General features: G+C 42.1%; 1 protein-coding gene across 3 annotated transcripts in view; it reads left to right on the top strand.

Moving 5' to 3' along the window:
• Positions 1-16,784, top strand: part of gphna (gephyrin a) — a 29,793-nt gene extending 13,009 nt beyond the window's left edge. The window contains exons 10-24 of one of the 3 annotated variants that reach the window (XM_056426024.1): positions 1,325-1,367; positions 1,480-1,617; positions 1,731-1,823; positions 2,344-2,399; positions 2,803-2,922; positions 3,042-3,100; positions 3,730-3,883; positions 4,016-4,137; positions 6,002-6,089; positions 6,176-6,249; positions 7,425-7,489; positions 11,855-11,958; positions 12,242-12,338; positions 13,180-13,318; positions 13,402-16,784. In XM_056426024.1, the coding sequence (XP_056281999.1) occupies positions 1,325-1,367; positions 1,480-1,617; positions 1,731-1,823; positions 2,344-2,399; positions 2,803-2,922; positions 3,042-3,100; positions 3,730-3,883; positions 4,016-4,137; positions 6,002-6,089; positions 6,176-6,249; positions 7,425-7,489; positions 11,855-11,958; positions 12,242-12,338; positions 13,180-13,313 (1,347 nt within the window). In that variant the 3' untranslated portion in view covers positions 13,314-13,318; positions 13,402-16,784. The other 2 variants (XM_056426026.1, XM_056426025.1) reach the window with 2 other exon arrangements.
• Positions 16,785-16,988: the final 204 nt, after the last annotated feature.

Below are 16,988 nucleotides of genomic sequence, written 5' to 3'. Positions count from 1 at the left end.
AAATATCGAGGATGGGCATATTAAATGTGACACCGACTCCTGTCTCACTTTTACTTTTAGATAAGTATATTCTTGTGAGACCAATTGCAAAGGCTTGTGACTGGTATGGACTACCCATAGGTTAAAGGTCTCTATGGGACTTGCGTGCTGTTTGGCAAAACTGACATTTAAATATCTTCAGTTGTGGTACAGTCACATAAAATTTGTTTGGCAAAGGGGGAACAATTGGAGAAGAAAAAAAACTCATTTCATGAGCATTTTCTTATAGGTCATGTTTAAATGACTACATACTCTCATATGATAGTGGTCTTTATTCACCTCAAATACAAAGAGATTCAGGCCTTTTATTTATGCAATAATCTTTTAGGCATCATGTAGTTGTTCTTGTTGTGTATGTACTGACTTATATATCTTTCCCATCTGCTACCATTTTAATTTGCTTTTAATCCAAACTCAAAAACCTTCACCAGGACTAATTCCATCAATGCAACAACAGATTCATGTCTCACTCACTACTCTGCCGATGTTTCCTGTATTAGAAATAATAATTCAAAAGTCATGATTTTGACACAGGCCTTGACATGTTGCATTACAGCGTCAGTGCATTGATCACCTCTCTTTTTCCTTTGTAGACTTTTTATGTTTGAACATGAGCACAGGAGGTGTTGTCTTTCATTGAAGATATACTAAACATCGATTTTAAAATAAATAAATGATTTCCAGAATGAAAATGGTATTTCTGTGTAAAAGAGGAAGCGAGAGTGGTGAGTGGTGAGTCGGACATGATTCAGTTGGCATTAGTGCAGAGTGTACCAATTAAGTCTACAGTATACAGGAATTTCCACCGGTCCTCAATGGTTTTTAATTGTCCTTTTTATAGTTTATACCAGACTTATCTACTATTTAAATTCTGGCTTTATTCAATAATTTACCTTTTTTCTTATTTATTTTTTATTCAATGACAACCACTGTTATTAACATTTAAATCAAGAACTCTGGAAAAAGAGTGTTCAAAATGATGATAAAAGCAGTAAACGGCTATGATGTCATCACAGGCGTTACAAACTGTTTTGATAACACTGTGCTCGGAGAAGAACCGTCGATATTCTATGTGCCATTCAAGGGACAGAATTGGGACTGATGCGTCAAACAAACTTGGCTTTAACATCCCAGCTAACATTATTTGCGTGTCCATGTTCTGTGTATTAAACATTATTAATAGAACATGAACGCCTTTGGCCAGACTTTCCTGTGAAATCTTCCCTTCCATATATTTGCATCAAATAATGACCAAATATAGAATAACTGTCCCATCTCTCTGCAGGTTCAGTCCCGATGTGGCAGTAATGAGAACATTCTGAGAGCCAGTAAGTTCTGTGTGTGTGTTTGTGACTCATTTACATGCCAGCTTACATCTGTGTTAAAATGTTGGGTTATTGTTTACACGAACATATGTACCGTGTGCTTGTGTGTGTGTAGGCCACAGTGCGGTGGACATCAGCAAGGTGGCACGTCGTCATCGCATGTCTCCATTCCCATTGACATCAATGGACAAAGCCTTCATCACTGTTCTAGAGATGACGTCTATTCTGGGAATTGAAGTCATTAACTACAGAGGTGAGTCCCCAGTGTGGGGGGGGGGTGTGTGTATTGTAGATATGTGCATTTATTGTTGGTAACATTTGTAAGACTGTGCACTTAATTGGCGAGCCTCGGGCTCTTTTCTGCAGATGGTTTGGGTCGAGTGCTCGCTCAGGACATCTATGCCAAAGACAACCTTCCTCCATTCCCCGCTTCCGTTAAAGACGGCTACGCTGTACGAGGTGAGGCCACTAATGCCCCCCCCCCTCCTCCCCTTATCGGTTCTATTTCTTTTTATCATAAATAATAGCTCTTTTTTATTTATATACGATCTCTATTTAAAAAAAATTGAGAACAGGATGAGAATGTATTCATTAACATGGCCTGCTTTTGTTGAACAATTTGCTATTTGCCGAGCCAGAGCTCTGTGCTTGTGTAAACGTATTGACGACAGATGACAGAGCAGATTCATACATTGCATCATGTTTATGCTCGCTGAACAGATTCGTATTAGCATCGTATTAGCTTTTTACCGCTCTTACTGTACAGTAACGAGCGCAGTTGTCGGGAAGTATCTTCACCTCCCCGGGTTCCCTTCCCGTCTCCATACGGCCTCGTTGCTCTGCTGTCGGCTGACAGCACTACCACGCTGGGCCAAAATACTTCCCACCGACGCTGTTGCAATAACAGTAAATGTATCTTGTATCTTTCCTCGTATTTTCCGTAAAGAAACTTATCAGCATGGTTGTCGTTGACCCGTAGCTGCCGACGGCCCCGGAGATCGCTTCATCATGGGAGAATCACAGGCTGGACAACAGGTCAGCTATTTATACTCTATTGGTATTGTTCCAGTCCCAAAGTATTACAACCTAGTACCCTTAGTCTGCTCTAGCAGTACAAGGTACCAGCCCTGTTCAGAACACAACTATTGGCACTTCTGCGTGTACAAATCCCGCTGTCTACATAAAGCGCTGTGAGTAACACCGCTGAAATGAATATGCTGACAGGTGTGTCTTTGTGATTTAGTCGACACACTCTCATCCAGACACATCACCGGTGTCATGGCCAGGAGAACCGATGAGCCAATCGTAGCAAAGCATGAAACATTGACTCGACAAACGGAGGGAGCCTCTCCAGGGGAATCCTAGATGTATTAAAAGTCTGATCATCGTTTACATTTTTTTTTAAAACATGTTCATAATTCAATGTGTGCGTGTGCAGCCCACACACACAGTGATGCCAGGTCAGGTGATGAGGGTGACAACCGGGGCTCCGATTCCTTGCGGGGCCGACGCTGTGGTCCAGGTGGAGGACACAGAGCTGCTGAGAGAGTCTGAGGATGTGAGTACACAAGTGAGGCTGGTACCTCGGCCGCTGTCTAGTTTAACCATATATGTGTGGTTGTTGTTGTTGTTGTTGTTGTCAGCAGGCATAACGATATTGAGTCTGGCTTGTTTCAGGGCACAGAGGAGCTGGAGGTGAGGATTTTGGTCCAGGCCCGGCCCGGACAGGACATCAGGTAAACAACACAGCACAATGTTCTAAAGTAACTAAGTGGATGATAAAGAATTTTAGCCTGATGCGACTGCATTCTCACGGGGGGGTCGTTGTGTTTATGAAACAAAGGACCGTTCCATTCTGCCTACGATGCTTAATGTCTGATTGTACATATAATTCCTTAGTATCTCCCAATATCTCACGATATGTATAGCCTATTTTGGTCATCCAATTAATAATACCGTGCTATACAATTTTAAAATAAGTCATGTGCTCTATAATCAGCCGCCTGAGTGATTTTCACATGAATCACCATGTTGACTAAATTCCACCATCCAAATTAACGAGACCATCGGAGCAGCATCTTGGCATCAGCAAGGATAAAATAACAACAGCATAAGGCTACTGTTTCACAACCAAAGTATACATCTGTCAATCAGAACGAAATGTATGTTTATGAAAGAGTCTTTGTCAGATCAGTGTGGTGGAGCCACGTAGAAGAAGCTGTGTATCAATCTCTTCCGCACCATTTCATTCCGCCACCTCCTACATACAACCAACAGAGCTGCCCCCGCCCCCCCTGGAAAGCCACTAGCTTATTCTGATTGTGTGTGTGTGTATGTGTCTCTCTCTCTCTCTCGGCCTGCACAGGCCCATAGGTCATGACATCAGGCGAGGGGAGTGTGTGTTGGCCAAAGGGACACACATGGGCCCGTCAGAGATCGGCCTGCTGGCTACGGTGGGAGTGACTGAGGTCAGCGTGCACAAGTTCCCTGTGGTGGCCATCATGTCCACCGGAAACGAGGTACGCACACATGAACGGATCGTGAAAACACACACACACACACACACACACTCACACACACCACACACGCAGGCTTGGATTGAAACCCTTTGAATCTTACATCTTCGTTTGTGTGTGTGTGTGTATGTATAGCTGTTAAATCCAGAGGATGACCTCCACCCAGGGAAAATCCGAGACTCCAACCGCTCCACCCTGCTGTCCACCATCCAGGAGCACGGCTATCCCACTATCAACCTGGGTATCGTCGGAGACAAGTAGGAGCCTATTAAATTAACAAATATTTCTTGTTTTAAAAATAACTAATAATAAGAATATTCAACAGCTGGAGTGTTCTTTCATTGAGTTCTCATTTGCTGTTGCGCTTAATTAAGTGGTTGGAATGGCAAGAGACAACGGGAAAGACAATGGGTTACTAGTTCGAGTCAAGTGAGAGAGAAAATGGATCTTACACTTCCCATAATGCCTCTTTGCCTGAAACACCCAAATCTTTCAAGTTCCACATCTCCAGTTTGTAACGCAGGCTTTCTATTAATTATGTGGCTTCACCCCCCCGTCACTCAGACACAGAACATGTATCACGTTAACGCGTTAATCTTGCGTTAACGCATCAATTAATTAACGCCGACAATTATTTTATCGCGCGTTAACGCAGGTTTTATTATTTATTTTATTATTATAAAAGTTTGTTGCTCACAGGCTTTTATTTTGTAAAAGTCTGCTACTGATTGCTGCGGAACCGGAAAAAAAGTCATCTCAACAAATGACGGCAGGTATGAGACGCCCTCAAGACGCACCATCACACGGAGAATACACCAGTTGTATGAAAAGGAGAGGACTGCAAAAGCGACAGCTTTACAACGTGCACCCGCTGTTGCTCTCACTGGGGACGACTGGACATTGGGTGACCAGACGTCCGGTTTTCCCCGGATATGTCCTGCTTTTGAGACCAAAAAAATGCGTCCGGCAGGGATTCCAAAAACGTCCGGGATTTTGCTTCGTCGGATATTTGTGTTTCTCTGGGTTTTCATAAACTAGTATTTACCCCTTACAAGTTTTGGAAATGGTATCTCCCTTACGTTCCACCTTCTTGCGCGAGCTCTGACGGTATAGAGAACAGTCATTGGTCGACCGATCTCAGGGTTGCCAGATACACGATAATTATCCTCCAAATTCAACCATTTTGAGCCTTTGGTACGATACTTCACCATTTCCAATCTGGCAACACTGAGCACCTTGCCGCCTCCACTAGTTCATTGTTGTTTGTGCGGCATGCTACACACTACTACCAGCGCCGCCGCTCCCATAGCGCACTACGCGCTGTGCGTAGGGCACCAAGTCCTGAGGGGGCTCCACAAAGTAGGCAACTAAAAAATCCTCATAGTTATAATAATTACAATGCCGATATTATTTCAGTCTAGAAATATTAGGCACCTTTTAGGCATGTATATCACAAAACAAGCAGAACAAGAGAGATGTTTAATCTCAGCACCCCCCCCCCCCCCCCCCACCCCGAGACGAAGTGTCCTCTTTTTCACAAACTCAAATCTGGTCACCCTACCGGACATCACTCGGTAACCACAATTACCTCGTAGTTACTGAGCATTATATTGATGAGAAGTGGGCGCTGCATTCACATGCCCTGACTGTGATGAAAACAGGAGAGACATGATGCTGAAACGTGCGCGGGACACTTTACTGAAGTTGCACAGCAGTGGAATGTGTCAAATAAAGTCACCACACTGAGCACAGATAGAGCACCAGAGATGATCGCTGCTGCGAGACAACTGCCTTTTGATCATGTCCCCTGCTTCGCGCATAGTCTCCAGCGTTCTGTCACAGTATCTCTGCATAACAGTGCGTTTGACAATGTCCTGACAGATGTTATGGCACTTTAGTTCATATGGCAGAACATTTAAAATAGAAGTGCGCTATACACTACTTTTGAATTAATTATTGGATTTTGCGTATACAAATGCGATTAATCAGGGAAATCATGCGATTAATCGCGATTAAAATTATTAATCGCGATTAAAATGTTTAATCGTTGCCCAGCCCTAGTTACACAGCATCGTCGCATCCCCTTTAAGTCATAAACTTCTATCGCGCTTGTGTCTGCAGCCCTGATGACCTGCTGTCAGCTCTCCACGAGGGAATCAGTCGCGCCGATGTCATCATCACCTCAGGGGGTGTGTCCATGGGAGAGAAGGTAACTTTCTCATCTTTAACTTACTGGTCACAGTTGATTCAGCTTTACAGTGTTCTCAATCTGCCTGTGTTTGTGTGTCTCATCAGGACTACCTCAAACAGGTGCTGGATATTGACCTTCATGCTCAGATCCACTTTGGACGAGTCTTCATGAAGCCAGGGTGAGATGGGGGAGAGGGGTGGGGTAGTCTGGCTGGGTGGGTGAATACAAATGGGGGGAAAAGATGATTTATATATACAAACTGATTGACTTTCAGCGAGAACCTTACTCGCTGTTCATGCGAGTCATGCAGCTGCCTCCTCGTAATGCTAATCCTCCTACCTCTTCTACTACTGCTGGAGTGCTGCAAGGATGACGTGTTTTTGAAGTCCAACAGGAAGTCTGCGTCCCACCTGTTCTCTCCACTGAAAGCCAACGCCATTTTTACATTGAACATCGGATTATTGCAAACAAATATTTCTGTGGCAAACACACGTTTATAATACTGACCTGCTGCTGCTACTACAACTACTATTACTACTATTGCTGCTTCTACAACCACTACTACTACTACTACTACTGCTACTACAACTACTATTACTGCTACTGCTGCTGCTACTACTGCTAATGCTACTACTGCTACTGCTACTACAACTACTATTACTACTACTGCTGCTTCTACAACCACTACTACTACTATTACTGCTACTGCTGCTGCTACTACTGCTAATGCTACTACTGCTACTACTACTACTACAACTACTATTACTACTACTGCTTATGCTACTACTACTACTGCTGCTACTACTGCTGCTACTGCTACTACTACTACTGCTACTGCTGCTACTACTACTGCTGCTGCTACTACTACTGCTGCTACTACTGCTACTGCTACTGCTACTACTGCTACTACTACTACTATTACTACTACTGCTACTACTGCTGCTACTACTACTGCTACTACAACGACTACTACTACTACTGCTTATGCTACTACTACTGCTGCTACTACTGCTACTACTGTTACTGCTGATGTTACTGCTACTACAACTACTACTACTGCTGCTGCTACTACTGCTACTACTGCTACTACTACTGCTGCTGCTGCTGCTACTACTGCTACTGCTTTAAGTACTTACACTCCCAGTACTATAATAGTATAATTCCTTCTACTTCAAGTTTTAGTGCTGCTACTTCTACGACTGCTACTAATGTTGTTGCTAGAGCTGCTTGCGCTACTACTGCTTTTGCCAATGTTTACTACCGCCACTACTGCAGCAGCTCTTGTTGTTGATGCTACCACTGCCTCTGGTGACATCTAGAGGAAAGATAACAAACCGTGTTTCTCTCCCTCAGTCTTCCTACGACCTTCGCCACAGCTGACATCGATGGAACACGGAAACTCATCTTTGCTCTGCCAGGTAGTGTGTGTGTGTCTATGTGTCCCCTTGTTGTCTAATACCATGTATCATCTCTTGACACCCCACTGCCTTGCTCTGCAGTTATTTTGCTAGCATTTATTGTGGATCAACAGTGTTGGGTAGGGCAGTGGCTCCCAACACGGGGTCAGTGTCTGCTCTAAGGTTGTCAACATGATGAAAATTATCACTTGTATAAATGCAATCTTTAAAAAACAGTGCAGTTTAAACCTGGTATTTGTGCAGTGTCAGAGCTCAGTATTCTAATAATAATCTCTTTATTCAAATTGAGGATTTTGTTCAGGGATTTATAATTGCTTAAGTGGGGGGTGGGGGGCTGAGATAAAGTATTTCATAGATGCCAGTAAAGGGCGCTTCCAGTTGGAAAAGGTTGGGAGCCACTGGGTTCAGGTGTGATCTCTTCCATAATAGTATTTGCCTATTGATACACTGTTGAAGTTAGGGATTGTTTAATTAAAGAAAACAAAATGGGAGTGTGTTTTACAGGCAGAACAAAACAAAAGAGTGACTCAACTTCTTAAGGTCCTTGTTTCTTTGGGGTTTGGTCGTTTTGATTTTTGATTTTCAGGTACGATTGAGTGCACCATGCCCGAATACCATTGTACAGGGAATTATGACCGTTGTGTTATCATGGACTGTGTATATAGGTTGTGGCTGTAGTCCCCCATTAGTCTATAGACCCAGAATTTTGCATTTTGTGATCATATTTGGATGTGGGTGTGATCATTTACGCCCCCTTGTGACAGGAGAGAGAATGCAGCTTTAACACATGAAGCATATACTTCTATACAACCAGAGGAGTCACCCCCTGATGGTCAGTAGAGAGAATGCATGTTTAAGACACAAAGCATGAGCTTCACCTGCAGTGTGTAAACTGATGTGTAGAGATGCTACTTGGCTTGGATGGAAATCAAGATGTGTTGCTCTTTGAATCGGGTTTATACTTTTGCATTGAATCTATGCATAGGTTGATGTGCATTATAATAAATGTAAGTACAAGTTGCGTCAACAAAGATTGCAACAACTGTGATCCTGTTCGCTTGATAGGAGTATTTCCTCCTACGCGTTTCCAGCTCCTCCTTCCTCATGAACGTGGAACAAATCAAGGAAAGGTTAACTGAAGAAGTCGGTGAAAGAAAACACTCCTTTTCCTCTGATGTCTTCTCTCTTCTCTACTTTGTCATAATTTCAGTCCAATTAACTGTGGTTCAACGTTTTTTAGCTCCAAACTCCAATATGGTCCGCTCAGTTTCAGTCGCTATTGTTCTTAAGCGAAGAATCCATGCGCATTGGCATATAACTGTTGCTCTGAAGGAGAACTGAGTATAGTTCATCATATTAGTTTCAGACTGCAGTGCTTTTTGTTTTTGGACCAAAAAGCACTTTCTCTGTCACAATGAAAATTTTACAAGAGTTAGAAATGGGCAGAACTGTCCTTCGAAGAGCTGCCAGCACAACAACAAGACTTTAACTTATTTTGGCTGATGAGGCCCATGTCGAACCGCCAGTCTCTCTTTGAACTAAAGCACCTTTACTGTAGTGCTATTTTAAAAACTGTTAGTTTGTAGTGCTAGTTTTCCTGTTTCTTTGGTACAGTATAGTGTGCCTGTGGCCGTAGTCTCGGCCCCCTGTGATTTGGAGTGTGTTGGTCTTTCCTCCAGTCCGGCACTATACATGTATTGTTGTTATTAAAGGAAACTACAACTTCAGAGAGACTGGGCCCTCCCTGCTGGAGGTCGTAGCCCCGAGTGAGACCTGTGAGGCCAGACCACCGCTAAGCCCTGCACCTAGAGGAAGTGTGTAATAACCCAACACTACCTCACTACACTTATAATGTGCAATATGTGACATATTATTACTATCTGTAATTTAAAACTGTATCCAAAACTGTACATGCTAGCGTCTTTCTTTTTCTTGTACATATTACCACCTTCTGTATCGTGTATTCTTTTATATTTAGTATTTTCCCTTTCTTGTTATAGTGTTATTTCTAAACTGTTGACTCTGAGAGCCCTGCACTAGATTTCCAATGGGTCTGGACTGTTGGTCTAGGCACAAATGGCAAATAAAAACTTGAATCTTTAAAACGAGATGCTCCTGATGCTGAACCCATCAGTGACCTGTGACTGCACAGATCCCTTTTCATCCTGCTGGGAAGAACTACTTCTGAATGACGTTTCACCGCAAACAGAACATTTAAAAATGCAATATGTCAGTGAACATAACCAAAGATTAAAGTGTCCAATTCTAGCATTTCTGATTGCCTGTGTTGCTTGAAAGACTGACTCTGCATTAGGAATGAATATTTCCCCACAAAATGAGACATTTTCTGTCCAAACGTATTTACCAATTAACCAACGCCATTTATGTTAATCGACATGCAAGTGAACGTAACATGCAGCTTGACCTTTGCTATCGCTGCAAGGAATATTAATAGCCAAGTTCGTTGCCTGTGATCTGTCCGCTGAGAACGGCTTTGTGGGATTTCGACCATTTTTCATTAAATAAACAAACAAAATTAAAAGCAAGTAATGTTGCAAAATGTTTGCAAAATGCAAATCAACATGCTCATTTTGAGAACCGACCTACTGCAGTCAGCGCTGTTACAATAGATGGCCGCGGAGTCCCTGCCGATCCACGCGGGACGGATGTAAAGGACTTGCGTATATTTTGTACGTATCAGCCTTTTTTTTGTTTATGCCTAAAACTTTACTAGTTTTTCCGTTTATTAGATTTCTCTGAAACAGGGAAATAGTTTGGATGTGTGTTCCCAGGAGTCTCATATCACATTGTGATGATATATAAGCTCCAATTTATATAACGCATACAATTTGTCTTATAACTGAAATTAGTAACTATTCAATTCAATCCAGTTTATTTGTCTAGCCCAATTTCACAAATTACAAATTTGTCTCGGAGTGCTTTACAATCTGTACACAGACATCCCTGCCCCAAAACCTCACATCGAATCAGGAAAAACTCCCAAATAACCCTTCAGGGGGGAAAAAAGGGAAGAACCCTTCAGGAGAGCAACAGAGGAGGATCCCTCTCCAGGATGGACAGAACAATAGATGTAATGTGTACAGAAGGACAGATTTAGAGTTAAAATACATTCAATGAATATGACATTTAACCGTGGACCTAAAAAAAGGATCACAAATCATACAAGTGTACATTATTATTAATAGATTTTGACCACAGGGCTCCATCCACTGGACTCTACAAATCCATTCTCACTTTGCCTTTAGAACTCTGATCATACCCTCCAACCCAAAGTGACCCCTGGAGGGCCTTAAATCGCCCGTCCAGCATCCATTATACATCTACAAAACCCTGACCTTCAAGTAACTCTCAGTCTAATTGACCGATGAGCCCAAATGATAGCCTCTTCAGTCCAAGACCTGGAACCCCCCCCCCCCCATCTCAGTCACTTCTGTCACTACCTGCTTATTCAGAACTCATTTCATGCTGCGTTTACAAGCTGCCTTCCTGTTGTGGATTTTGTTTGTCAAGTATGCAGTCACACTATTGTATAAGTACTTACTGTATGTGTGTGTATATATATATATATCTATATAATATTAGTGTGTGTGTGTACATCTTTGGCAGAGCCTTTTCATGCCATCCTTAAGGGTTATTACTTAATATTTATATCACCAATATATTTCAAGATGATGACCTGAAGCCATCAATACCACTGCTTAATACACATGCACGTTAGTTCTCTGATTAAAGTGTTTTGGGGGGCTTAGTTTAGTCTTTAATGTTCTTACGTCTGTGGTTAAAAAAAGGAGAAGAGGCAACTGAAGGCTGTGGTAATCCACCAGATACATTTGATTGGTTGTGTATGCCTTTTTAGTTGCCCCAGCAATCAAAACGCACCTTCAATGACTTCTGTTGTTTTTTCTTTACTTCCTCAAATGTGTTGCACACATGACATTGATTGCTTTGATCGTGCCAGTATTCTGATAATTGATTGACTCGCACGTTACTGTCCTGAAGACACCGTCAAAGTTCTCATGCTCAGCCGATGCTCGTGTGGTTGCGTTGGACATGTAATGGGGACAGTTTTGGCACAAGGTCTCCCGTGTTGGTCATGACTCAGTCATCAAGATAAGTGCATCCAATGTACGGGGGGGGGGGGGGGGGGTGTTTAAAGATGGCAGCTAGCACACCTGCTAATACTATTAGAGACCCGGAGTGGATATTTGTGTGTGTATACAGTGAAGTTCTGCACTGTGCATGCACCAATATAAACTGTATTAATGATCAATTGATCATCTACCTCTGCAGGCTGTCCTCGGTGCAGTTGCCATAGTAACAAGGTATTGTTTTTTTTTCTTTCAGGTAACCCAGTGTCTGCAGTAGTGACATGTAACCTGTTTGTGATTCCTGCTCTGAGGAAGATGCAAGGCATTCTGGACCCTAGACCTACAATTATTAAAGCTAGGGTAACACACACACACACACACACACACACAATATCACCAACACAAGCTATTAAGTAACCTATCAATCCCTAGTTTTTGAGTAATACACTAAATTCCTACAAGCTCCAACTGACCTTAGACCTCACGGTTGGGAGGAGATTAAAAGGAGAAGGTCCCTCCTGGGACCGTCCACTTTCTGAACGCCTCTGGTTTTAAAGTGAAATCCTCATTTATTCACTCCGGTATCTTTTCCGAAAATCTTTTATATATATATATATATATATGTTTGTGTGTGTGTTTTCAGCTTTCCTGTGATGTGAAGCTGGATCCCAGACCAGAGTACCACCGCTGTATTCTCACCTGGCATCACCAGGAGCCCCTGCCCTGGGCACAAAGCACAGGTATGCACTGGACACACAAAAGTTGCAGGTCTTGCTCTGTCTCTTTCTCACATTAAATGTATGTTCAAATGAACCCTTACAATTCAAAGTCGACTAGATTATAGATCAATAAATATAGCTGGCAAACGTCTCTGAGACCCGATCAAGTAGCGAACGCAGGTGTCTGTCATCGTTTTAAAAAGGTCTCCGCTTCAGTGCCTTGCCACACAACACCACATTTTTTCAACTTACACGGCATGAGTACAGTTTTCAAACACAAACGTTGTTCTAGGTGCTCTAAAACGTTGTTGAAATATGTGTTTCAAAAGGGAAATGTGAATGTAGCCTTAAAATATGTGTGTTTTCCAAAAAGGTGTGTTTAGATGGCACCAAACAAACAGTTACTTGGTGCAGGCATTACACATAAGACCAACAGGATATCACTTCATTCTTAAGTTCTATTCAGTATATGTTAAAGCTAGGTTTGGTCATCTTGAGAAACTAGGAAGAGTACATTTGTTTTTTTAAGATAACTCTTTCCCAATAAAAGGTAGCTAGCAGCTAAAGTAAAAGTTGCGAAGTCGGTAACTGTCACAGCCCGTCCTTTAAGACCTCCCTTCCAAGCCACATCCCCAAATTGATCATTATGTACGTAAATAAGATTCGTAGACCGCCATGTAGCCTGTCCAATTATCTCATTCGGCCCATATATCTGAATAAAATGATTATTAAAGTCCTGCGACAGCTACTGATTTAATATGTTTTGTATTGCGGTCTGTATGTTAAGGTAATTCTAACAAATATATAAAAAACATTAAAGATTAAAACCGTAGCTTTAATTTCTCTCTTTCCCCCCCACCAGGAAACCAGGTCTCCAGTAGGCTCATGTCGATGCGTAGCGCCAACGGTCTGCTGATGTTGCCACCCAAGACGGAGCAGTATGTGGAACTGCACAAGGGAGAGGTCGTGGACGTCATGGTCATCGGACGGCTATGATGCAGGTAAAGTCACCTGTAAGAGCGGGGTAGGGAGTGGGGGAGGAGGGGACGCGTACAATTGTAACGCCAAAATACTTTCTCCCCAGACTTCAATGTCACTCGTTACCGATTACCATGGCAGTGCCAGGACTTCCTGTCTGGACAGGAAACGGGCGGGGGCAGGAAGTGATGCATGTCTACCTGGTCGCCATTAGCTGTGATGTCATATGCAACAGCCAATCGGAAGCCAGCGGAGGCTGAAACCTCATTGGTCTGCTCTGAGGAGATCACTGTATTTCAATGGAGAAAAAAAAGATATATATAAAATATGAGATTTATTCTGTAATATTATTATTATCCTGATGATAATGATTATTGATATTCTTAATTAATATTCTATTTATTATTATTATTATTATTATCATGGTTCTGATTGAATATTCTCATCTTAGTAGTAATCATTGCCCTCTTCTCTCCTGTTCATTTGCTTTGTGCGTTCAATATTTTTCACTAGTAAATATAGAGATATAGAAACTTTCTCATCATCTTCTCCTCCTGACCTTTTATCCTTTTTCGCTCCCCCTCTTTTCTGCTCTGGCATCCTCTACCCAGATATAGGAACTACTTAATAACCCCCATCTGTGCAGTATTACTTCATCTCTTCCCGGAACACACTGACCCTAACACCAGTATTGACAGAAATATGAACTAAAGGCTTCTAAAGATCCTTTTTTTTCTTCTTTTTTTCTTTCTTGAAGCTGCTAATATAGTTTGTGTCAGTACAGTAAATATGACTTGTTTTTGCCAAAAAAATCTACAGATATTTTGTTTAAATTTCTTTTGGGTTCCAGATGCAACCTTTTCCAACCATACTGGGACACTGAACCTCATGACTCTCAATGAAAGCCATGGAAGTGTTTTAGGCTCGTCTTTAAGGCAGAGCAAGCCGGGACTGGATAAGTGAATCCTCACTCGTGACATAAGATATGAACATAAACGATATGATAATGGCTTCTGTGATGTGTAGCCGGTGAGAAAACCACTTTTAAATTCACGGTGGGCCACATACACAGCATTACTACAGCCGTCACCCTACGACTAGGCTCAGCCACAAAACTACAGGACAGGAATTTAAATGCTCTTCGATAAATGTGATATTCGCATTTTGGTTTTTTACAACTATTGTCGCGATAATTCTATGTTGTCTCATTGTCAACAAATTCCCATGAAACAAACAATGAATTTGATTAGTGAGGATTGTGTATAGGTCAAGTCCCTCTTGATTCCAGTCTTTATGCTAAGCTAACCAGCTACTGGCTTTAGCTTCACATTTACTGAGCAGACGTGAGTAGTCATATTGATCAATCGCTTTATCCAACTTTGGCAAGTGTGGTGACCAAAACATCTTAACTTTTCCTTTATAAAGGGTCGTAAAAGCTCCAACTAAAAACATAAATAGTATTTATATAAATCTCAGTAATTTGCTGAAACAGTTGGGCACTGTAGTTTTTCGCGAACATTGATTGCACTGCATTTGTTGAACTGTTTTTAGCCACGGATTATTGTACACATGGTGCTCCTGCGAGTATTTTGGGACAGCAGGACGGTGTATGTGGGATCGAGTCAAAATAAACTACAGTGGTGCAGTTTTGATACGACTGGAGCTCTGTGGCTCAGAGGATGAAGACTTATACACAATCAATTGTTGGCTCGGGTCTTTCCGTGTGATTTGTTGACGATACGAAACATGTAGAATATGATAAGATTATCCTTTTCGGTAGCCAAAGATTGATTAGTGTAACTTGTTGATAGTTGGTCTCAAAGGCTGTCTCCTGTTCGTCCAATCAGATGCCTCCATCACTTTTTTTTCAAACTACACGAACATGAACGAAAGAGCCGCTTGAGTGAGTTGTGACATATCGTCTCTCTCTCTGATTCCCCACCCTCCACTCCCTCCCACTCAGAGAAAACTCCAACCCGACATCACCTCAGAAGCAGGGTGTCGCGTTCAGGTGCTCGTAAACTACACGACCGGTATATTTATACCACAACAGTGTTTTAGGTGCTCGTCAAAAGAATCGAACGCAGTTCAAGGCTGTAAAATAGACAACATAATTTGACTGCTTTTCTCTCAATGTACTGTACATATTCTGAGCATCACCGGAAGAAAAGCTTGTTTGATATTTAGCCTACAGTGAAAGCTAAGTTTACTATTAGCATTAACAAAGTAGTAGGTTGGCTGGCTGCTGTATCCTGATTAAACACTAAATTGTTTACCGATTATCAAGGACCGTTCAAATGCATCATATGCAATCTGTGAGTCCCCAGCATTCACCAATGCGCACCATACCTTACTTAACTGATTCTTCCCATCAGTGTGATCAGTACAAAACAAAACCCACGTGCTCAACGGTTTAATGCTGCATTCAGGTCATGTCGGAATAAAGGTAGACACAAACTGGTACTCGTTTGAATTGAATGGTACAGGACATCATTCATGTTGTTCCCAGATGTTGTTTTCTGCTGCTGATCTTTACAAAAGCATTGACTTCCAGATCAGACGCACACATCTCCTATCTTTCCTCTGTGACCTAAGTGCAGCATGGGGCAGAACTTCTGAGCTTTGACCCCTCCTCCCCCCTCTCCTGATAGGCCGACGCAGTCTTCCTCCACCTCTCCCCTCGCCCCTCCATTTTTCTTTCTTCCTCTCCCTCCTTCTCCACACTTGCATGCCCATAAAGGGAGGAGGGGGGCGTGTCTTTCTCTTTGGGCAGGTCTCATTCCAGGCGTGAGACGAGGGTGCAGCACCTGGGCGGGGCTTCTGAACAGACTAAATGTCACATTTCGTGGCTGCTCACGATGCGATTCACTGGTGTGAAAGTAAGAGGTTTTTTCAAAGTCCAGACTCTGGTACCAACACTGTCTTCTCATTAATTCCTCTCGTTCAGATATCAGAAACTTCCCAGTTACCTCAAATGCACCATATAACCATCAGCAGCTCATGCTGGGTTCATGTCACGTCAGAGAAAGTGGAAGAACAGGGTGACTTTTTAGCAACAGTTCAAAGACGATAATTCATTCAATTGAAGGACCACATCCAAATTATATTAAACATTTTTTTAAATATTAAAATACTCCGTGTTTATGTATTCGGCAGCTCATATTTACGATTAGCCCGTCATGACATGAACGCAGCATCAAAGCAGTCCTGCCACCTGCCCAAGGAGGACCAGTCAAACCCAGATAGATCCATTTGAGTAAGAAGAAGCAGGTTCTTGTTAAACTGCCTTTGTACTGAGTGATTCGTAACACTGGACTGAAATCCGTGTCACACTGCACACACTATAAACTATGACCAGCACTTGTAATGAAGCAATGACACAGCATTCTACTACTACTGTATAAATATAATGAAAAGGATGTTTTTTTTCTGTAATGATATTATTGAAACTGAAGATGAATTAATAAAAATAATCCTGATTATTCTGTATTTCTCCTTGTGGAAAGTTTCTTTTTTTCCTGATTATTTGTGATTTATAATGACAAACATTGTTTAATAAATTAATTTTACTACTTTCATTCGTGTGGGAAAGCTGCAAGACAAGCGATCAGTCAGTTATTTCACATGACTGGTGTTTTGTCTTCATAACTGCAGATGACTGGGACACAACTTCAAGGGTTGTGAAAAATATAT

Source organism: Pseudoliparis swirei, chromosome 11, assembly GCF_029220125.1.
Source record: "Pseudoliparis swirei isolate HS2019 ecotype Mariana Trench chromosome 11, NWPU_hadal_v1, whole genome shotgun sequence".
NCBI classification, from domain to species: Eukaryota; Metazoa; Chordata; class Actinopteri; order Perciformes; family Liparidae; genus Pseudoliparis; species Pseudoliparis swirei.
This window is presented reverse-complemented; position numbering and strand designations above follow the sequence as displayed.